This window comes from Emydura macquarii, unplaced genomic scaffold (genome assembly GCF_026122565.2).
Source record: "Emydura macquarii macquarii isolate MOO-44397 ecotype Brisbane River unplaced genomic scaffold, CSIRO-AGI_Emac_v2 contig_1070, whole genome shotgun sequence".
NCBI lineage: Eukaryota > Metazoa > Chordata > Testudines > Chelidae > Emydura > Emydura macquarii.
The window spans coordinates 90627-113912 of NW_027131207.1; the positions used below are offsets into that span (position 1 = coordinate 90627).

Genomic DNA, 23286 nt, shown 5'->3' on the forward strand with positions numbered 1-23286 from the left:
CACTTGTTTATTTGTTTCCTATTATTCCTTCTTTTATGGGCTTTCTAAATCCTTAGGGCCAGATTGCAATCTCCCTCATAGCAATTGAAGTAAGAGTAACTCCATTGACATCACCATTGTCATTCCAGAGAGGAGAATTCATGTCCTTTACTCCTTAAATTTGAAAGTGCCCAGATTACTGCAGCCAGATTTGCTCTACAATGCAGGAACCTAGCTGTCTGTCTGTTTCTAATGCACTCACCACAGTAGTGCCTGAGAGCCATATAACTCTCTTCTCACCTGTCCTCCATCGCCTTGCCTTCCTGTGTAGTCTCTGAATCAAATTTAACTTTGTCTTCCTGATTTTTAAAACTCTCCACGGACTCTACTTCATCTTGTATCTCTAACATCATATCCCTTTGCTCACCAAAACATTCATCTCCTCCTGATTTTGCCATCCATCTCCTCATCCCCTAATGATTTATCAGTTTCAAATCTATTATAGAATCATAGAAAATTAGCATTGGAAGGGACCTCAGGAAGTCATCTAGTTCAACCCCTTGCTCAAAGCAGGACCAACCCCAACAAAATCATCCCTGCCAGGACTTTGTCAAGACGCCCCTTAAAAACCTCTAAAGATGGAGATTCCAGCACTTCCCAAGGTAACCCATTCCAGTGATTCACCACCCTCCTAGTGAAAAAGCTTTTCCTAATATCCAACCTAGACCTTCCCCACAGCAACTTGACACCATTGCTCCTTGTTCTGTCATCTACTACCAATGATCTTAAAGATATTCCCATTTGCTTTAGTGCTTGCTGGACACTGCACTACTCTCCCTGTTGTGTTCATCTGCTTTTCTCCACAGTGTGACAGGGTGTGTTAACCCCGCACTGGTGACAAAGAGGTTAAAGAGCTACTGTGGGCAAGGCTGGCCCTGCCTCTCCAGTCCTGCCAATCATGTCAGGGGTGGACTAATGATTTAAAAGCTGGTTGTTCCGGACAGTTGCTGGGCAGCTCTGGGAGAAAGCAGACAGCAGCTTCTAAGAAGGGCTCCTAGAAGGCTTCAGAGAAACTGTGCTGGAGAAGCTCACTTACTGTGCCTACAAGTCCAGAACAGATTCTGATCTACTGGACAGGAAGGATAGGCTCAACAAGCCCCAAGGTGAGCTGTTAAGCAGTCGGTATCACTATCCTCTAGGGTTGTACTGAAACTGATGACTTGGAGAGTGGGAGAGGAGCCACTCCCTTCAAACGCAGTCAGACTGTTTGGCTTAATTTTGCATCACAAAGACTCCTGTTTATGAACGCTGAGGGGGATGGGGGGGAGACCTTTGGGCTTTGCAGCACTCAGACAGCAGGAGGTGCCCATCAGAAACCCAAGAACTGTGACACACAGCAACTTCTGTCTTTACTGCTTTTAAACATTAATTTATTTACTTGTACTCCATCCTTTCTAATTTTCACTTTCTGCCACTGATAGTCTCCTCACCCAGCTTTAGAAAGCGCTATGTCTCTGTTCCATGTCTCTGGAGCGTTTTGCAATGCTCTGTATAAAGGAGGCTATATAAAAATAAATTGCCTTGTATTATAACAGTGAAGTAGAGGCACTTTTAGAAATTTGCTTCTAAATCACAAATAACAGAAGCTCCAAATAACTCCTTAAGATCACCTATTTCATCTGGAGATTAGGCATTAAATGTATTTTTGGAAGAGGGGAACTTGCTAATGTTTTCATTCCACTGCATGCAGCTGATATCGCAGTGTCTATAGGAATGGTGAGAAACAAATTTGTAACTGACATGGTGGTTACTAAACTTCACTGGTGAATCAAACTAGATGTCAGGACATGTCATTCCCCCACTACCTGTATATATGTTGTCTGTTTCGATAGTAAGCTCTTAGGGCATGGGACCTTCACTCCTATGTCCATAAAATACCTGGATAAATGATGATAATCTACATCCTAAATGTAGAAATTGTAGAAGTTGGAGATGGGAAAAGAAATATTAGGTCATATAGTTCTTCTCCTTGAAATGGAGAATGGAAACTCTGTTAGAAGATAAAGGTGATAATTAATAGAAATAATAATGTAGATTAGTTCTTATATAGTGCTTTTCATCCTTACATCTTAAAATGTTGCAAAAAGTTTGCTAAATATTATTACTTTGTGAGCTGCTAGACTGCCTTTCCTTATTCCTAGCACGTACATTAATCATGAAGCAATCTATCTTTAGCTAACTAAGTGTCTCATTCTTACACGTTTGGCAGCTCCACAAGCCTGAGGAACTTTTGTTCTTCCTCCTCTCATAAAACTGGGTGTCACTTGACCTGAGAGTGCATGTTGCAGTCTCCGACCAATCCGATGGCAGGTAGCGTACTGTGCTTGTTTGCATTTATTTCCTGCTGTAGTGTCTGAGATTCAGTTCTGTATTCGCACAATGGAAGACCGGCTGCTAGGAAAGCAAAAATCTTTTTGTAGAAATAAACAGCTGAAATGAAAACCGAAAGATTCATAAGAGTAAGTAAAACTAAAAAAATCCCTTCCCCCTTGAGAACAAAGATATAGTAACTAAATCAAAGACCTGGAATTATTTGAATACATACTTGTTTTAAAAGCAATCTGTGAGTTGGAGTCCATAATTTCTAGATGTGGATGCTTTTGCTTGCGTGTTCCAGAGACAGTTTATTCTTAAGTGGCAGTTCATTTACTTTATGTAAACATATTTTCCCCAATCACTGAAGTATTAGTTTGTTTCTAAGAGGGGTGGGGAAATCACTTTCATTGTTTCATCAGGAATTTCACAGATCTGAGCATACAATATACACTTCCAACATAAACTTCCCCACACCAGTGAAATGCCACACCCTGTTTTTTGGCCTACTGAATTTAGAAGACAATGGGCTAAGATTATAATACTCTCTATTATATTTTTATAAATTTGCATTATTTATTGTGTTTTTGGAAATGTATTGTACATATTATAGCTGTTTAATACAGATATGAAATATTAATGAAACTGTCCATTATGTCTGTGCAATTGTATAATACTTAGTCACTGGATTTAATATTTATTATTTGTTTTATGGTAATATCAATAGAGTGCTAGGCACTGGTCACATCTAGCCTGTCCACTATCAGACCAGAAATCAGGCACCCATTTTTATCAGCGAGGGTAACTAACCACTGGAACAACTTATCTAGGAGTGTGATGGATTCTCCATTGCTTTCCAATCTTTAAGCAAGACTGGATCTCTTTCTGAAAGACATGCTGTAGCTCAAACAGAACATATGGGCTCAATGCAGAAATTATGGGGTTAGATTCTATGGCCTGTGTTATATAGGAGGGCAGACTAGATTATAATGCTCCATCTGGCCTTAAAATCTACAGGAAGGCATAGTTCCTGCCTCAAAGTTCTTACAACTGAGGGCTTTGATTCTGCCATGTGCTTCCCTGACTTCTGTGGGACTCTGCACTGCTGGACCCTTATGCAGGAATGCAGGATTGGGGCCTAAGAAGACAAGCAACAGACGAAAGGAGAAGGGAGAAAAGAGAAAACATATAATCAACATTTTAATATTTTTTGTTGTTTTTAGGATCAAAATTTTATTCCATTATTTCTTACAGCTGAACCTCAATTTCCATTACAAGGCTGACTTTCACAGGCTTGAGAGAGAGCTGCATCGAGTTCTCCTTGGCAGTAGAGAGAGTCATTGCCACACAAGGGATAGATCCTTAGCTGCTGTAAATTGTCACAGCTCTGTTAACGTCAATGGAACTCTGACAATTTCCACTAGCTGAGGACCTGCCCCTCGGAGTTTTTGCCATGTGCCAGAGAGGACTGGTGATGTTACAGTATCATCCTAAAAATCCTGAATGTAAATTGCACAGGCATATTTCATTAGTTTACCTAGCTAACAAGGTTCGTTTAGAAACTGGCCTCAAGTCGAGAGGCTGTGCTCCAACTCTGTGCGGTGGTTTGTGTATGGAAAACACTTAGCCGGCTCAAGAAACCTCTAGGAAAAAAGGTGTGGAGCCCAAAACAAAGACTTTCAAAAATGGGTGCCTGAAGTTAAGCTCCTAATTCATTATTTAGGTGCGTAAATAAGTGGCCTGATATCCAGAAGTGCTGCACACCCAGCAGCTCCCATTGGCTGTATAGAAGGGGAAAGAGAGAGACTATCCTATTTCTTGCAAATCTTTAGCATTTAAAAATATTATTTTAAGCTTACATTGCACCTCTGATCCCACCGTGCTAACAACATACGGTACACACAGCACCACTGAAATGGGAGAAGAGGAGACCAAATAAGTGATGTGCAGAACAATAATGAAGAGGAAAGAAATGTGACTAAGGATAATGCAGTGGGATCTTTAATTAGCATATCGAGGCCATGCCCTTGTCTGAAAGGCCATACACAGTAAATTGCATGGTGCTTAGATTATAGGAAAGACTGAGGTGACCCTGCTGGGTAATGAACATGTGGTTCCAAGAAAGGTAATGAAGCCCAACTTAAGCTTTAAAGACAATTAAGCCATTTCCTCCTGCTTAGTAATAAATTGGCTGCTTTTGCAGAGTGTAGGGGTCTGAACCAAAACTCACTGAAGTTAATGGGATTTTTTCCATTGACTTCAGTGCACTTGACATCAGGCCCTAGGACCCTTGCTCATCAGGCAGATCAAATGTAAGCTATACAACAGGAGCATGGATTATCCAAACTAATTATAATGTATAAAATACTTCAACTCATTTCAGAACATCCTGTAAGAACCCACTATTGCAACTAATGGAAGCCTCTTTGAAAAGGTCCATTCATCTGTCCTATGAAAAAGGTCAGTGGATGTCACAGCTGCCAGAAAATCTCTGGGATGTTCCTCTCCATAATTTATCCCTTCCAGGTAAGTATTAACTTTGTCCTCTAAATACTGATCTTGTTGTCAAATCATTTAAGCACTTGTTCAGCATTTGTGTGACTGAAGAAAATACAGTTACTTTTCCAATCTAATAGTTTAGATTGGGTGGGAGTAGCTGAAGGTGCTATCTATTGGATGAGAAGTAAACCAAGATCCTGATCACTTATGATCATTAATGATTGCATGACTCTTTTTACAAGAGTTACCAGGGTAGTCCTGCTGCCCTGGTGAATTACAGTGGGAGTGATTATTCTCTGGGACAGATCTGTTAGTCTGATTACATAGGAATGGCAATACTGGGCCAATTGTCCGTCTAGCCCAGTATTGTCTTCTGACAGTGACCAATACAAGATGCTTCAAAAGGAATGAACAGAACAAGCAGTCCTCAAGTGATCCATTTCCTGTCGTCCAGTCCCACCCTCAGGCAGTCAGAAGTTTAGGGACATTCAGAGCATTGGGTTGCATCTGTGACCATTTTGACTAATAGCCACTGATGGACCTATCCTCCATGAATTTATCTAATTCTTTTTTTAACCTAATTATACTTTTGGCCTTCACGAGATCCCCTGGCAAAGAGTTCCACAGGTTGACCGTGTGTTGTGTGAAGTACTTCCCATTGTTTGTTTTAAACTTTCTGCCTATTAATTTCATTGTGTGACTCTTGGTTCTTGTGTTATGTGAAGGAGTAAATAAAAACTTCCTTATTCACTTTCTCCAGTGAATGGAGTGATGAGAAGTGCACATAGTATTCAAAGTAGGGGTGTACCATGGATTTATACAGTGGCATTATGATATTTTCTGTCTTGTTATCTACCCTTTTTCTAATGGTTCCTAACATTCTGTTATCTTTTTTGACTGCTGCTGTACATTGAAGGGATATTTTCAGAGAGCTAACCATGATGACTCCAAGATCTTTCTTGAGTGGGAACAGCTAATTTAAAACCTGGCATTTTGTATGCATAGCTGAGATTACATTTTCCAATGTGCATTACTTTGCATTTATCAACATTGAATTTCATCTGCCATTTTGCTGCCCAGTCGCCTAATTTTGTGAGATCCCTTTGAAACTCTTCACGGTCTGCTTTGGACTTAACTATCTTGAGTAATTTTGTATCATCTGCAAACTTTGCCACCTCGCTGTTTACCCCTTTTTCCAGTTTTTTATGAATATGTTGAGCAGCATTTGTCCTAGCATAGATTCCTGGAGGACACTGCTATTTACCTCTCTCCATTCTGAAAACTGAACATTTATTCCTATGCTTTGTTTCCTGTTTTAACCAGTTACTGATCCATGACTGGATCTTCCCTTTTATCCTATGCATGCTTACTTTGCTTAAGAGTGTTTGGTGAGGGATCTTGTCAAAGGCTTTCTGATTACCAATACACTGATTTCATGTACAGGGGAAACACGGTAGTCATAATATACCTGGGCTTTAGCAAGGCTTTTGACACAGTCCCACATGACATTCTGATAAGTAAGCTGGAGAAATGTGAGCTCAGTAGAACTACCACTAAGTGGGTACATAATTGATTAAACAACTGCAAACAATGAGTAACCATTAATGCAACAATGTCAAATTGGAAGGAGGTCTTGAGTGGGGTTCCACAGGGATCTGTTCTGGGTCCGGTGTTATTTAACATCTTTATTAATGATCTGGATGTAGTAATAGAGAGCATACTGATCAAATTTGCAGATGACACAAAGCTGGCGGGGGGTTACAAACACTTTTGAGGCTAGAGCTAAAATTCAAAGGGATCTTGATAAATTGGAGAACTGGGTTATAGACAACATAATGAACTTCAACAAAGACAAATGTCAGGTGCTACACTTAGGGAAGACAATCAAAAGTAGAAAATACAGAATGGGGAATAACTCGCTTGGCAGCAGCACTCCTGAGAAAGATCCAGGAGCTGTGGTGGACCACAATCTCAATATGAGTCAACAAACAGTGCAATGCTGCTGCAAAAAACGAAAATGCAATTTTAGGCTGCATTAACAGAGGCATAGCATGCAAGTCATGGGAGGTGATAGTACCGCTCTATTCGGCACAGGTTAGGCATCAGCTGGAGTATTGTGTGCAGTTTTGGTCATCAATGTATAGAAATTATGTATAGAAACTGGAAAGGATCCAGAGTTGAGTGACAAAGATGATCAAAGAGACGGAATGCAAGCCATATGAACAAAGATTGAAGGAACTGGGTATGTTTAGTTTGGAAAAGAGGAGATTAAGGAGGAGACATAATAGCAGACTTCAAATACTTGAAAGGCTGCCATAAAAAAGATGGAGAAAAGGTGTCCTTTCTTGCCACAGAGGGCAGGACAACAGGTAATGGGTTCAAATAACAGAATAGCAGATTAAGAATAAATCTCAGGAAAAACTCCCTAACTGTAAGAACAGTAGGACAATGGAACAGACTGCCTAGGGAGGTCAGAGAATTTACTTCACTGGAGGTTTTCAAAAGGAGGTTGGATAGCCATCTGTCTTGGATTGTTTAGATACAACAAATCTTGCATCTTGGCAGGGGGTTAATCTAGATGTCTCTTGTGGTCCCCTCTAACCGTATGATTCTATGATTCTAAGTCTATATCCATTGGATCACCCTTGTCCACATGTTTGTTGACCTCCTTAAAGAATTTTAGTAGATTGATGAAGCATGATTTCCCTGTACAAAAAACAAGGTTACTTACCAGTAACTGATGTTCTTTGAGATGTGTTGCTCATGTCCATTCCACTATAGCAGAGTGCACGCCTCTATGCATGGCTACAGAACTTTTTTCCCCTTAGCAGATCCCGTAGGGCCGGCTCTGGTGCCCCTTGGAGTCCCGCGCACATGCAGCGGTATATGAGGCGCTGCCGGCCCTACGCCCCCTCGGTCCCTTCTTTCCACCTGTGGGCCAGCAAAGGAACAGGTCAAGATCCCAGGGAGGCACTGGGTCCCAGGCCTACGGATAGGGCCTCCCATCCCCTTCCAGGACTGGACCGACATCAGATGGGAGAACTGCAATCCCCCCTCCCAGCGACTGATGGAAGGCTGATATGGCTGCTAGGTGGGCCTACAGGGAGGCCAGAGACAATCCCTGGGGCTTTCACTGTGGCAAGTGTTTCCCGAATCGCCTGCACTGGCGAGAGGCTGAGCAGAATATCCTGGGACTCCTCCCAGCAGGCAACAGCCACTGCCACTTAACCCAGTACACGACCTGCGTGGAGGGCTTCCTGCTACCCAGCAGGACTCACTGGACTTGTTCTGAGCAACTCGCTCGTCTCCTCTCGGCCACCGCTCCATCACTCCCTGAAGTGTCAAGGGTCCAGGTCTGGGCACCTCAGGTGACCGTGATCCTGGGAGCTGGGATTGTGCTGACTCGGTTGTTCCTGAGGTGGGCGATCGAGAAGTCCAGTGGTATGCTGAACCTGTGCTGGTATGGCCAGGCCGGGACAGTCCAGATCGCATCTGTTTAACCCCTCCTCATCTTTAGCTGGACTGTATGCAGGAAGGGAAAGGTGGGAAGTGAATATGAAGGTCTCTGACCGCTACAGACGAACAGCATTGGCAATTGCCCCCGTCCCTTGATCACGGAGAGAGCAGCACTATGGACACCTTGTGCTCCAGTCCAATACGGACAGATTCCCCCTGGGATGCCCTCTGTGGGCGCAGCTGCCCATCATGGTGAAGGGGAGCGACCCCTTGGTGTGGTTTGCCTCGTTGTTCATCATCCCTGGGAGGTGATCACCGCAAGGTCCTAAGGACCGATAAGCCTGACAAAGCCTCCCTTCATAAGCCTGACAAATGGGCTCTCCCCACCTGTCGATGTAGTACTTGGTCGCTGCACTGTCTGTCGGCACCTGTACTGCCCTGCCCTCGACAAGGCGGAGGAACATTCCGCAAGCCCTGTGAGCGTTTCGCGGTTCTTTACACTGGTGTGTCGACACTTCTCCTTCCTTGGCTAGATGCCTTGTACTAGGTTCTGTCTTTCTTATTGGGATGTTTTTATATAAATATATATTTGTTTAGCCCAGTGGTCCCCAAACTGTAGGGCAAACCTTTAGGGAGGTGTGGCAGGGCCCAGGCCAGCCCCCACATGAGGCATGGAAGGAGCACCATGCAGTCCCACTCTGCCCCCAGCTTGGCCCCCAGCTTGGCATACAATACCCTGCCTAGGTTACCCTCGGGGGATGGTAAGATATTAGGTAAGATAGACATGCTGTAGTCTGGGGCCCCTGATGCCTGTGGAGCCTCTCAGCTTCAGGGCCCCCGTTGCCCATGACAGCTCAGAGCTCCGGGGCCAGTGGCTTGGAGCTGTGGGGCCCTCACTGCCCAGGGTGGCTGAGAGCTTCCAGGCCCTCGCACCCCGCGACTGAGAGCTCTGGCCCTGCTGCCCCGGAGTATAGGTGCTGGAACTAGGAGTGCTGCCCTGGCTTGAAGTGATTTCCTTCATATACAGAGTTTACAGTTTGGTTGAACAGCTCTCAGCACCACCACTGTACAAATTGTTCCAGCACCCCTGAGCTTGGGGCTGAAGCTGAGGAAAATGTCATGGAGGTTGCTGAAAGTCATGGAATCTGTGACTTCTGTGATAAAATCTTATCCTTAGCCATAGGTAATGTAACATAAGCAAAACAACAGAAGTGGGCCTTCAGGAGAGAGATTCCTTATATCAAGGAAAATCCCTCACTTTGGACTCACTCTTAGCCCCATCCTCCACAAACCTAGCATCGTCTCACTTTTATTACTCTTCATTATTTACATCAGAAAAGCAGAGTCATGAAGTGGAGGTTACAAACAATGGGCTGAATTTAGCCCGACTAACTTCAAGAGACTTGTGTGCACTTGACGTAAAGCTTGGATTTGGACCACTGGCACTAAGATAATGATAAGAAACTTGCATCTTTTAAAGTAAGCTTTCTACACTAGTGTTGTCTATTGTCCCTCATTGGAATTCTTTGTCCTGCGTTTGGGCCTGGGTTTGTATTTTAAAAGTACATAATCCGATCGCTAAAATATTGAAAAGGGATTACAGTAGAGCAAATGCATGTGCATAATGGTTGCTGTTTCTAAAATTGAAGTATCTTGATTATTTCAAAGTATGGTCTGATCCATTTCCCTTGAAAGGCAATGGGAGTATTGCCATTGACTTCAATGGGACTGATCTATAGGTTTTTTAATCACGCAGGTGCCAGCATCAGTACTGAGACATTTGACAAAAGGCTTAAAAGCATCCATCTCTATCTTGCAAATTTCTTTCCACCCATAGACGGTAAAATTTCCAGTGAATCTCTGTGTTGAGTCATTAGTTCATCTTACCAATACTTTGCAAAATTAGAGGGTTATGTACAAATCTGATAGCAGAGTCATTAACTATACTACGCAGCGGCATCCAGTTAAATAGGGTGCAGTGTTAAAGGGCAGTGTGTTTGAAACTTTTTCATAGTAAACAGACATAAGTGAGATTTACGTGGGTTTTAGGCCCTCTTCAGGGGGGTGAATTTCATCCATACATTACAGTTCTGAGAGTTTCCTATATATGGATGGATGGGCTTAGAGTGTGAAATCCTGGACTGAGCACATTTAACATGGGAGAGTTTGTATCCAGATTCAAACTTTGACTGTGTGCTCACTGCAAAAAGATGTGTTTTTACATTGAGATAGCTAACCTGAAATAGCTAACGACGTAAAATCCTACTGGAGGCAAGGCCTTGTAGCTTTTATCTCGAGGTAGCTACACTGAGGTGAACCAGGTGGGGAGTATAGGGTTGACCTTGACAAGGTACATCAAGATAAAAATGACAGCGCCTTTTCTCCATTAGATCTTACTTTGAGACAGTGATCTTGAATTAGCTATCTTGCTGTAAAAACATCTGTTTTGCAGTGAAGACATATGCCTTTTGCCAATACACACTTACGTTTTGGGGTGGGTTGGGAGCTGGGAGGTTAGGTGTGCACATATGATACGATTTTCTACTGTGAAATACAAAGACAAGTGGTATTTGATGTGTTAACAAATGATTGAAACTAATTTAACCTTTGTTTTTATTCTACAGGGAGCCATGACACTATGACGTACTGTTTGGATAAAAAATCTGCTATAAGTGTAAATGAATCAAAATTGTTGCAGTGGATAGATAAATGTATGCCTTGCCTCATACATCCTATTATTATGAAATGGTCTAAAACACAGGTAACCAATTATCTAACGTTCTCAAACTTGAATTCATTGTCTTGTTTGAAGTTTGTTACATAGTATTGAACGTTCATACTTTTATCAATCCAATTAAGGAATACATCAGTGCCTAGACATATGTATAACATTTTTGGGCAAATTATAAATATCATAGGTAGAGAAATATGATAAAAACATGCTGTACATCCCAAGTTTCTATTTATGGGGATGATAATTTTGGTGGGAGAGGCTGATATTTCAGGGATAACGGATTCATAAATAAAGACAAGGGACACTGTTAACTAAAAACCTCCATATACTGGTTTCTAATCTGATTTAGTTAAGAACATGAGAACAGCCATACTGGGTCAGACCAATGGTCCTTTTAGCCCAGTATGCTCTCTTCTGACAGTGGCTAATTCCAAGTGCTTCAGAGGGAATGAACAAAACAGGCAAACTGAATTATCCATTGGATGTCATCCACACCCAGCTTCTGGCATTCAGAGCTTAGGGTTGCATCCTTGATCATCTTGGCTACTAGCCATTAATGGATCTATCCTTCATGAACTTATCTAGTTCTTTTTTGAACCCTGTTATAGTTTTGGCCTTTACATCATCTCCTGGCAATGGGTTCCACAGGTTGATTGTGCATTGTGTGAAGAAGTACTTCCTTTTGTTCGTTTTAAACCTGCTGCCTATTAATTTCATTGGGTGCTCCCCAGTTCGTGTATTATGAGAAGGGGTAAATAACACTTCCTTATTCACTTTTTCTACACCATTCATGATTTTATAGGCCTCTATCATATCCCCCCTTAGTTGTCTCTTTTCCAAACTGAAAAGTCCCAGTCTTTTTAATCTCACCTTATATGGAAGCTGTTCCATATCCCAAATCATTTTTGTTCCCCTTCTCTGTACCATTTCCAATATTAAATATCTTTTTTGAGATGGGGCAACAAGAACTGCATGCAGTATTTCAGGTGAGGGCGTACTATGGATGTACACAGTGGTGTTATATTTTCTGTCCTATTATCTATCCCTTTCCTAATGATTCCCAACATTCTGTTAGCTTTTTGGACTGCAGCTGCACATTGAGCAGATGTTTTTAGAGAACTATCCAGAATGACTCCAAGATCTTTCTTGAGTGGCAACAGGTAATTTAGACCCTGTTGTTTTGTATGTATAGTTGGGATTATGTTTACCAATGTGCATTACTTTGCATTTATCAACATTGAATTTCATCGGCCATTTTATTGCCCAGTCACCCAATTTTGTGACATCCCTTTGCAACTCTTCACAGTCTGCTTTGGACTTAACTATTTTGAGTAGTTTTGTATCATCTGCAAATTTTGCCAGCTCACTGTTTCCCCCCTTTTCCAGATCATTTATGAATATGTTGAACAGCATTGATCCCAGTACAACCCCCTGGAAGCACCACTATATACATCTCTCCATTCTGAAAAATGACCATTTATTCCTAGCCTTTGTTTTCTGTCTTTTAACCACTTACTGATCCATGAGAGGACCTTCCCTCTTACCCCATGACTGCTTGGTTAGAGAGGTACAACTTTTAATATAGGTAAGGCTTCTATCTAGATAAAAAATGTGTTTTTTTGGGGGGGGCCTTTCACCCTGAAACACATATTCACCAACTGTTCTAGCAGAGTGATTAGGACAGGGCTGTGGGAAGGAGTAGATAACACCTCTGTTTGTAGGACTTCAGAAAGTGATTTAGCCTTTAATATTATAAATAAATACATAAAACAAAAATCCAGTATCCAAGGGATTATTTTTTCTGTTGAGGGAACATGGATCAGGGAGCTCCCTAAAGAAAATCTCTCAAGTCTTTGATCTGAGGAAAATGAATAGCAGACATTTTTAAGTTGCTGATCCTGCAACCTTTACTCATACAAGCAGTCCAGATTACTTCAATAGGAGTAGTAATATGAATCAGAATTACTCATGTATAACGGTTGAAGGATTAGCTCCTAAACCTTTATTGTGTAGAAAATCGAAAGTCCTTTTTAAAGATCTTGGAACTAACCTAATCTGTGTTTAGTGTCCACTTCATAAGGAAATAAAAACTCTTCATGTCAAATGTTTCTGTAACTTCAGAGCAAAGGGTCAGCACCACACATAAAACTTTCAGCATCAATTTAAAGATGAAAGATTTAATAGATTTTGTACTCCTAAAATAGAATAAATAAGATTGGACAATTTTATAACCCTCTTTAGATTTTCTAAAATAAAGGAACACGTCTTTTGCAAACATTTATGATCTTTTTGTTGTTTTTAACCATTCAGGAACTAAATGTGTTAGAACAACTGGATGCTGGGATTAGATATTTGGATTTCAGGATTGCTCACAAGCCTGATGACCCTTCTATGAATTTGTACTTTGTGCACATGGTGTACACAACGGCTGTTGTAGAGGTACTGTTCTGAAATCTGTAACATTTAGGGGTGCTGCTTAATTATTTTTTAATGGCCAACAGCTACTTCTGAATCAGAACTGCTTTGGTTGGGGAACAATGACTCCAAGATTTTCTGAACAGGTTATTTTTTCTTCAGTAATATGGGAACTTCAAAATAAGAATTAAATATATTACAGGGCTGATTGTTGGAACAGAAATTAATTTCAATAGTTGTCAACGAGGCTTAACCTTCATGCAGCCACCTGTGAGTTGGAATTATTTCCCACTGTTCTCTGCAAACAAATGACTGACGTTTTCCAGGGTCTGTTTTGTGATAGTTGTAATGTCTCATCTTGAGCCAGTCCACCACTCTGTGATGTGGGCACACAGTGACCTCTTTGAGAAATAAGTGATATAAAAAGTGTAATAAAGACACAGTATTTTTCAAGGAAAATATATTTAATGAAAAGATAGTAACTCAGTCTTTTGAGTTTTAAAATGTCACATGTTGATTGGTGTATTCCTGTACTAGCACACATAGGGTCTGGCTATGCTGTTAGTTGCATATGATTTTAATGAGATATAAGTGTGTGCAACTAATAGTATAATAGAGGTCTGTCTTGTTATAGCAAGACCATGGGAGTCAGGAGGCCTGGGTTCTACCCCTGATTTTACCACTGGCTCACTCTTTGACCTTGAGTTCATCCAGAAAAAATGGGGATACTACTGTCCCAACTTTATAAAGAACTTTGAGATCTTCAGATGAAAGACACCAAAGATGCAAAGCCAGTATATACTTTATATACATTGGGTCAGATCCACAGGTGGAATAAATCAGCATAGCTCCACTGAAAAAAAAATCCCAAGGATGACTCTCCAGCCACTGTGAAACTTCCTGCAGAATGTCCCATATTGTCATTTTTGATAAAGCTATGCTGATTTGCACCAGCTCAGGGTCTGGCCTATCATAAATCGTTAGTTTCTGATTTATTTCATTCTCCCTTACCATCAGACAGTCTTTTCTAAGTTGTTTTGACTTTCCTTTTGTAGGATATTCTGTGGGAAATTTTAAAGTGGTTGCAGACCCATCCTCGGGAGGTCATTATCCTTGCCTGCAGGAATTTTGTTGGATTGACCAGGGAACTTCATCATCATTTTATCTCCCGTATAAAAAGGATTTTCCATTCTAAACTTTGTCCAAAAGATGTAAGTGCAGGCATATTTTCTTTTAGGATGAAACAGTACATTATGGTAGTTTCTTTGATTATTTCCAAGCCCTTATATGCTTTATATTATCATTATGTTCTTTAAAGCTATGGAAACACACACCTATTCTGTGAAAAACCACATAAGTGGGAGTTAGTTGTTTAGTGGGTTATCAATGAACTGATGTCATAGTGTGGAGTGGCCCTCGAAGGGAACTGACAGGTCTACCTGTGCTGTGTCATCCAGTCCCAGGTAACAGGTTTTGACTTGAGCTTGTGATTGGGTCAGGTGACATGATGGTAGCCCTGGATCAGGGCTTCCTATAAGAATGAGATTGCTCTATCAGAGCGAGGAAGACCAGCAGAATAAATTTTCATTTTTTTAGTGTACTTTTAGTGGTAGCACTATCCTGACAACTCTGTGGCCTAAAGTTCTCTGATAGAATTGATACATAATGGCAGGAGCAGACCAGACTTCTTCACACTGCTCCACCAATATCTGTTAGCTGTGTTCCAGAGGGACAGTATTTAGTGAATGAGATGGTCTGGTCTGTCTTTTTGATCCTGGACCTCTCTGCTACAACTGCCAACAAGGTTCTGATTAATGCTAGTGTTTTTTGAGATGTGGACTTGTCCACTAGGGAATGCACTGGGACCACCTACTGACTTCCCAAAACAGCCAGCAGATGGTAATGATCTTCTCCACTGAACTTAGGCTGGATTCGACCTGCCAACTTAGAGGTGAGCAGCTAGCCATCTACTACCATTCCCTTGAGCCATCCAGAAAGGGCTTGATTTAATTATCAGAAATTATTTGATGATTAAATTCTAAGAGTTACAATTTCAGTTTTTTTAAAAAAAACCAGCTACAAGGTACAAGAGCTTTGAGCAGTTAAACAATTAACATTTCAAAGAGGCACATGAACAGAGACACTTCTCTGGAGACTTGAGGGCTACAAGATAATGATGACCCTGTTTACTATTTGAATTAAGCCTTTGAAGCTACTGTATGTAGTGGTAACCATTCAAGATTACCATTTCAAAGAGGTTTGTGCAGCAGAGTTAAAATAGAACAATTGTAGGGAAAATCAGATGAGCTTGAATATTCAGGCTGCAACTGAATAACTGAAGACCTGAGTGACATTGTTTTATTGTTTCCCAAAAGAATTCTTTGCATAAAGGTCTGGGCTAGCAGAACCAATGTTAGAGAAGACATTGGAATAGATTACTTGAGTTCAGAATGGTCATGGGAATGTATGTGGGAATGGTCAGCTATCGGAAGACAGATTCTTAACCATATGAGAAAGCAGGCTTTTGCTGAGCTGAGCATTTGTTGATCTGATGTGATGAAAGAATGGTTTGAAATCATCTGACCCACAGAAAAAATGTATTTCAAAACTGAGATGAAAGAATTTAAAGGAGAGTGATTCTCTCCCTTAGTAGAAAGACTAAGACTATATCTACACTACAGCTTATGTCAGCATAATTTATGTCACTCAGGGGTGCGAATAAACCACCTCCTCGAGTGACATAAATTACACTGACATAAGCGCTCATGTGCACAGCACTATGCACCAGTATAGCTGGAGCACTGTATGTATAAACATGCCCTAAGACTGCAAGCATGTCTGTGGGTTCTGTCCAACTGGGCTGATGATTATGTGCAATGCTAGCATTGCTATTTTTGTAAATACTATTTATATAATACTCTCCATTTCAAAACACTGTATAAACAATAACTAGTTTATCCTCAAAACTCCCTTGTGAGGTAGAGAAATGCTATTGCCCCTGTTTTTACAGATGGGGAATATGAGGCTGAGAGAAGTGATTTGCCCAAGGCCACAGTTAGTCAATGAAAGAGTCAGGATTAGAATTTCTAACTCCTAACTCTGGGGAGCCTTCCTCCAGGTCACACTGTCTTCCAAGAGCACATATATCATTAACGTAATAAATAAGCATGGAATAATTTATGGAGCAGTTTATAGGGATTAACATTACTGTTGCCAGAGATCTGTGTTGCATGTGCAGTACTCCAGTGAATCATATGGTGACAACATTACATTGTGTTAAATTCTAAACTTTGTTCAACGTCCAAGGTATTTTTCTTTGATCGGTGTGAGGGCTCAAATTCATTGTCAGAAACTAGGTGTTCATTTCTGCTTTCCTTGCAAAATAAGCAACTGTGCTCATGTATGCATTTGTTGCTCATTTTTTAACGTGAATTTTTTGCTTTTGAAAGTTTTCAGATTAACAGCCCTGGTAAATCAAAGGGCTTTTTTATCCACAGATCTGGTGCTGCATGAACAGCAACAGTTGTGTCAACTCCCCACATTATTGCACCATGTACCTCAACCCTGACTTATTGAGACCATCTCTAGGGTAAGAGGATAGTTCATATTTCCAGGCCTATTCAATCCTTGCCTCTCTATACAGGTTAGGATTAGGCTGAGTGTGTTGATAGCTTTTGTTTTGTAGAAATGGCTATTAGGAACTTGACTGAGACTACCTGCTACATTACCATGGGCAGCAGAACAGCCCTCGAATGGTAACAGCCTTCGTTCACCCAAGTACTTGCAGGTGAAACTGCCAGGCTAATTGAGCTTAATTTGCAAATAGAGCTGGCCGGAGGACAAAAAAATCCATTTGCGACAACTTTTGAAGTTTTAAAATTTTGTTTTTGTCCCACATTAGAATGTTTTTGTGAAACAGAATTGAGTTGAAACATCCATTCAAATTGAAAAGGTCAGGTTTGCAGTTGACGTCTCCCTCTTTTGTCAGAAGTGACCGGAGACCCTAGACCTCAAACTTGCCCGTCGAGAACTGTGTCAAAATCTAGATGTCTGTGAAATGTTTTGGCTTTGATTAAACAGCATATTCCAACAAATTTTGTTGAAGATGTTCCAACCAGCTGTATTTGCAAGATATGCATTGCTATACATCTATTATGGGATAGTTCAAGCGAATCTGGGGCTCCTGGCAAAGGCATTCCCTCTGCTCTTGCCTCTGGCATCCTTTGATACAACCTTCTCCTCCCGAATTCCCTTGCTGTGCCTGTTATGGGGTGAGGGCCCATAGGGAATGGGTCCAGAGCATAGGTGCTGGAGATGAGGAGAGAGGGGCAAAGGGTCATTGTCTCCCCACTTTTTAAAGCCTGAAAATGTTCATGGCTGGGAAGGAGTGCGCCATGGCCTGGCCAGCACGTGGGTCCACTCAACATTGTGCCACATGCAGCATGCTGGCTAGGTCCCACTGCAGAGTGTCATGTACCAGGCCCTCAGCTGCTGGCAACCAAAATTGCAGCTCCTCTCAGTGCCAGGGACTGGCCAGGTCCAGGAAGTGAGATAGATAGCTTGCCAGCAGGGAGGGTAAGTAAGAAGCAGGATCAAGGAGGCTTTGTCTCTGGGAGGGTCAGGCTGGTGGTGGTGGGGAAAGGGAGAGGGTGTAGGAGGGTCAGGGTGGGGGGATGAGGGGAAGGCAGGGACTCTGGAAGGGTCAGGCTGGTGAAGGTGAGGCAAAGATTCTGGGAGGGATGGGCTGATGGATGAGGGGGGTGGGGAGTAGTAAGTGCCATAAATTAGAGCAGCTCTTACATTGAGGGCTGCACAGGCCCCTGCAGAAACCCGGAATCCAGGAGGCGCAAAGGTGGCTATGCCTCTTCTCATCTCCCGAGTTTACTTTTGTGCTGTTTCCTGAGAGATACAAGATGGGATCTGGACCCTCATCTTCAGTTTTGATCCTGGTGGAGCTTTGAGTTTTGGAGTTCATTTTGACCCATAACTCAAAGTGAAACTCATCTGAAACTGCTGAGCTGAATTCATGCTAAAAACAGGCAAAACATCTCAGCTTCAATCCAAAACCTAACATTAGCCCCTGTCCACCATTACGGGGCCCAAGTTCACTTAAAATTAATGAACCTTAACAAATTGTTAAAGAAAAAAAAAAAAAAGGCCTGGGCTAACTTTCAAGTTAGTGACAAAACTTGATGGAATTGATTCCATTATGGAAGTTTCACAGTTCTAATTACTTTCCTGTTAATTCACTGTCTATCACTTTCATGCCAATCAAATGATAACAAATGAGAGACGAACACTCCCTCAAGATATTAAAAAGTACCACAGAAGAATTGAATTCAGTGGCCTGAAATGTTAAAGGATATGCCCCAAGTTTAGTATTTTGGTTTTGTTTTCAGAGACACTTTTAGGTTTCAAATTACATCCATTATCCCCTGAACATCCCACAAATCATCTTGTTCTTAAGGGTGGGCGAACTGGTTCTGATTCATAAGCACTGGAGATGGTGGGGACTGTCAGAGGGGAAGAGGAGAGTCAGACTAGTTGTGGTTTTCCCTTGATGGATCCGCAAGGATTAGGCTGGAGGGCTCTGCAAGGGAGCTGTTTTCATTGCTTTCCACTCTCCCCACTTTTGCAGTACTTCTAGCACCCTCGGACTAGAGCTGGTGTGTGTTTGTGGAAGCATTAGGGAACTGTGGCTGGTTTCCTGATAGACAGGAGGAGGGAGACCTTGTAATTTGTGCCCTAACTAGAACTGTTATAAAGATGGATTCCCTGATTCCCCAAGGATCTCAAGTTATTATTACCATCACAGAGCTCAGTCAGCCCGAAACACCTTCTAATTCACCTGCTGCCTGTCTTCTTTGCTAGCACATTTAGCAACATTGTCTGAATTGAGTCTGCATCTATTTTGTTTTAGAGCAAGTTCATGCCTTAGTATTTGAATTTTTAAAGAGCTACCCGAGAGTTAGCCATCCAGCTCCAGTCAACTTTAACAATAGGAATGTCATTCCTTTCAGGTGGTTCCAACACTACGGAACATGTGGACATATGGTTACCAGGTTATCATTTCGTATGAGGATGAAACTGAAGTAATAACACACCGTGAACTATGGCCTGCATTTCCATATTGGTGGGGAAATAAGACTGCAACCCGAGATCTTATCCAATATTTGGAACACATGAAACAGAATGGGCGCCCAGGTACCTACCACATCTCACTTATAGGAACTAGGAACACACTCAGGCACAAGAAATGAGAAGAAACCCCAAAGTACTTATTCCCATCATACGTGTTTGGGCCTGATCACAAAGGTACTTAAGTGCCTAAGTCCCTGTTAGTGAAGTACTACTTTCATGGAAATTGCATCCAAATGGATACCCTTCCTTTATAGTTGGGCATCATGCCAGATATTATGGGGACAATTAACCATTAAAGAACAGTTAACCCTTGTTATATGCCTCAACTTGTATACCTTCTTGTACTAATACAGCTGTAAATGGAGGCATGACAGCCCTTCATTTTCTTCCTCGAATAGAGAAGCAGTGATGGTGTGTGATGACTGGGGGGAAAATGAGCCATATTAAGCCACCAATATTTATAGGGTGCTCCTCAATGAAGCCATTGTTTGCTAGCCTGTAGAAGTTGAGGCAACTCTTATGGGGAAACTTGGGTTAATTACCTATGATTGGTTCTTGTCAGAGATATTGTGCCATACTGTTCATAAAAAGAAATTGCCAAATCAAAGTACAATATGGTCCTATAACAGTGACTAGAGTTCTCTCAATAGATATGTGAGCTAGGGTTCACCTTTATGAAAATTTTCCTTGATTGATGGAGACTAGAGCAGGGAACATTTCCTTGCAGAATAACTAAATAAGTGAATATACATTGCAGCATGAGGGCCTGAACTAGGTTAACTGGTTTTAATTGCTCCACATCTGCATAGTATAGCATGCAACTCTAAGGGAAGGTGAGACAACTCCAGTTATGGGAAAATAGCTAATTTTCTGGAGGAAACTCCTCTGCTAATCATTCAAGAGAAAACAATAGATGTAAGGCTGAGTCAAAGCTCAGTACGAATTTTAACGTTTCTTTCTTTTTGTTTCAGAAAGTTTCTTCATTGCAGGGATTAACCTTACTGAAAACTTAGACTACATTCTGGCACATCCATTCGGATCCTTGAAAAAAATGACCCTTCCTAGCCTTCCATACCTGAAACTCTGGATAAAGCAACAGTATCCAGGACCAAAGAGGGAATGTGTTAACATCATTGCTGGAGACTTCATAGGAAGTGAAGATTTTGTGAATGATGTGATAGAACTTAACAAAAAAATCAACCCACCATTACTTTACCATGGTAATGAGGTGGGATTAAAGGACATTTCATGACTTTCAGCTACATAAACTTGGTATGACTGGGTAGTTTTTGATCAACTCTCACAGGGAGGGCAGGTTTCCTGGTTCAGACATATCACGTGTGTGTCTGTATAAATGATGTTTCTTCCTCCTAGTGATGTGGAGCTTCATTAGTTGAAGCTTTCTCACCAAAATCAGACTTTAAAATAAAAAAATACTAATGGCAAGCACAAATTCCTATAGCTGGAAGTGCAGGGTGAAGGGGAGAAGAATAAGACCACCTTACCTTAAATTCTCTAGAGTCCGTGCTGCACAGGTGTAATTTAGCTCGGAAGTGCATAGATATTGCAGTAACTGGTATTAGAGAATATCTTAAGAACCTTACCCATCTTTCTCAAAACAAAAAACCACCAGCATCGCTCTAAACTGTTAATTTTGGTTTAGTTTTTTTCTTTAAATGTACTCAGTGCACATCATTTTTGTTATTTCAATAAAAAAGGTTTTGGTATGGATTTAAATATCTGCTTGCATGTGAATTTGCAACCCAAACAGCTTGATATTGTGCACCAGACAGTGAAAAGGACTAGTTTGTTTTCATGGCCGAAAGTGAGCGAAATGTTAAAAGTACACAACATAACTTGCAAACAGAAAAATCAGATTTTTACAATACACTGTTTTGGTAATTTAAGGTATTACTACCATCCCTGTAAGTAAATTAATTAAAACTGACTGACCTCGTTTCTTAAAGAATCTTGGCATGACTTTGGGATATGTCAATTTGGTCATCAGGTGGACATTTTGGCATTGTGTAGGGAAATTGGCAATACTGTACCCAAGAGGGTGCTGAATTGATCCTTTAGTGTCTGTCTTACAACCTGGTAAATTTATCATCACAACATTCCTCAGCAGTCTCCATACTAATGTACTACTGTTTACTACATATTCCTAAAGCCTGATATCGCTCCCTTTTTATATTCATGTCAGTTCTGACTTCAAGGTAGCACAACTGTGCCCTCTGAGTAGATTTTTGCCCATTTAGCTTGAAATGTCTTGAACTAAGGGGCTATTATGTCAGCCCCAGTAAAATACAAGCAAGATTTAAAAAAAAAAAAAAAAATTTCACACTTCAATTGAACTATAATATGCTATGGACTAAATTTTACTTTCATTTACACTGATGTAAATCTAGAGTATCTTTACTGACTTCAGTAGAGTTACAAGTCCATAGGACTAGAAGTGACCATCTGGGTCATCAAGTCCAGTCCCCTATTACCTCTAGTGGAGGGCTGTTCCAGAATCTCACTGTTGATGGCTGGAAATCTTCTAATTTCCATCCTAAATTATGCTCTAGATTATTAGCATAATCAAAAACAGACTTTTCCCCCTCTTACTCGCCCAACTGTCTCTGCTTCAGTTGCTATTTTGTTATCTGTACCTACTCATATATTGCAAACCACGGGTTTTAGGCCATGCACTGATTGTTAATTCTATTTTTCTGTTTTAGTTTTTGGGTAAACTATGTGCATTTTTATTGAATCATGAAAATGAGAGACGAGTATCAGTGGCAAGAGCCAGGAACACAGTATGCAGGTGTTTTGTGCAGCTGTCAGTATACCTCATTCTTTAGATGCACAACACACTTTTTATGCCAGCGGTTGGTTTTAAGATGAACAAACATCCATTAAGGACAAGACTGAACCCAAACGTTATGTGACCGGAAAGTTTTGAGTTCCAGAAATGAATGGCAAAGTAGTTACCTCTTTGTGCAACTTCACACTGATTTATGGGTGATATGTCAATGGAAATCCAGACATTGTTTAGGAACAATTCTGCTAGTCTGGTATTTGGTATTTTTTATCCATTTTCCCTCCGTTTACCATTAGTATATAGCAGTGATGTACTTTGTTGGATTTATAAAAGTGTATATATGTCAATTTCAATGTCACTTGCATAAAATGCTGTATTACATCTATTTAGATGGTTTTCTGAACATTATTATGTTATCTTACTTAGTAAGCAAACTTTTATTCACTTCTGTGATACAAACTGAGTTATGTTATTTGCTTCACAGTTCTCTCTACTGTTGCTACAATTTTTGGTTCCTAGTAATTCATAGTCTAGATAGTCCATGGTTCAAGCTGTCAATTTTTCTCTCTCCTTTTTTGTGAAATATTACATTTTTCTAAGTTTCAGTTTGAGGTGTAATTTCTGTATCTGCAGTACTGCAATCCTGTGGTTAGCTCATAAGAGGCCTACAGTCTACTGTGCCATCAGTTCTGAAGCAGAAATCCCCACTGATTTTCAGAGTCAGGTGAGTTTTGTCAATAGTTCTTGGCCACACTGAGATATCAATTCTTAAGCAGGAAAGATGTAACTTCACCTTTAACATCTTCTATAATATTTAAAATACAGTATTCACGCTTAGGTTGTAGTTTCTTATTTTGGTCTGAGAGATATGTGTTGTAGAGAA

At 41.0% G+C, this 23286-nt stretch overlaps 1 protein-coding gene across 1 annotated transcript; it reads left to right on the forward strand.

Annotated features, from left to right (window-relative positions):
- Window positions 1-2457: 2457 nt before the first annotated feature.
- On the forward strand, window positions 2458-22705 carry PLCXD1 (phosphatidylinositol specific phospholipase C X domain containing 1). The gene is made up of 7 exons (XM_067545731.1): window positions 2458-2498; window positions 4736-4878; window positions 10932-11068; window positions 13352-13480; window positions 14512-14667; window positions 19477-19660; window positions 20569-22705. Exons 2-7 carry the CDS (start codon window positions 4767-4769, stop codon window positions 20847-20849), a joined length of 999 nt encoding a protein of 332 aa, XP_067401832.1. The 5' UTR covers window positions 2458-2498; window positions 4736-4766; the 3' UTR covers window positions 20850-22705.
- The last annotated feature ends 581 nt before the right edge of the window (window positions 22706-23286 follow it).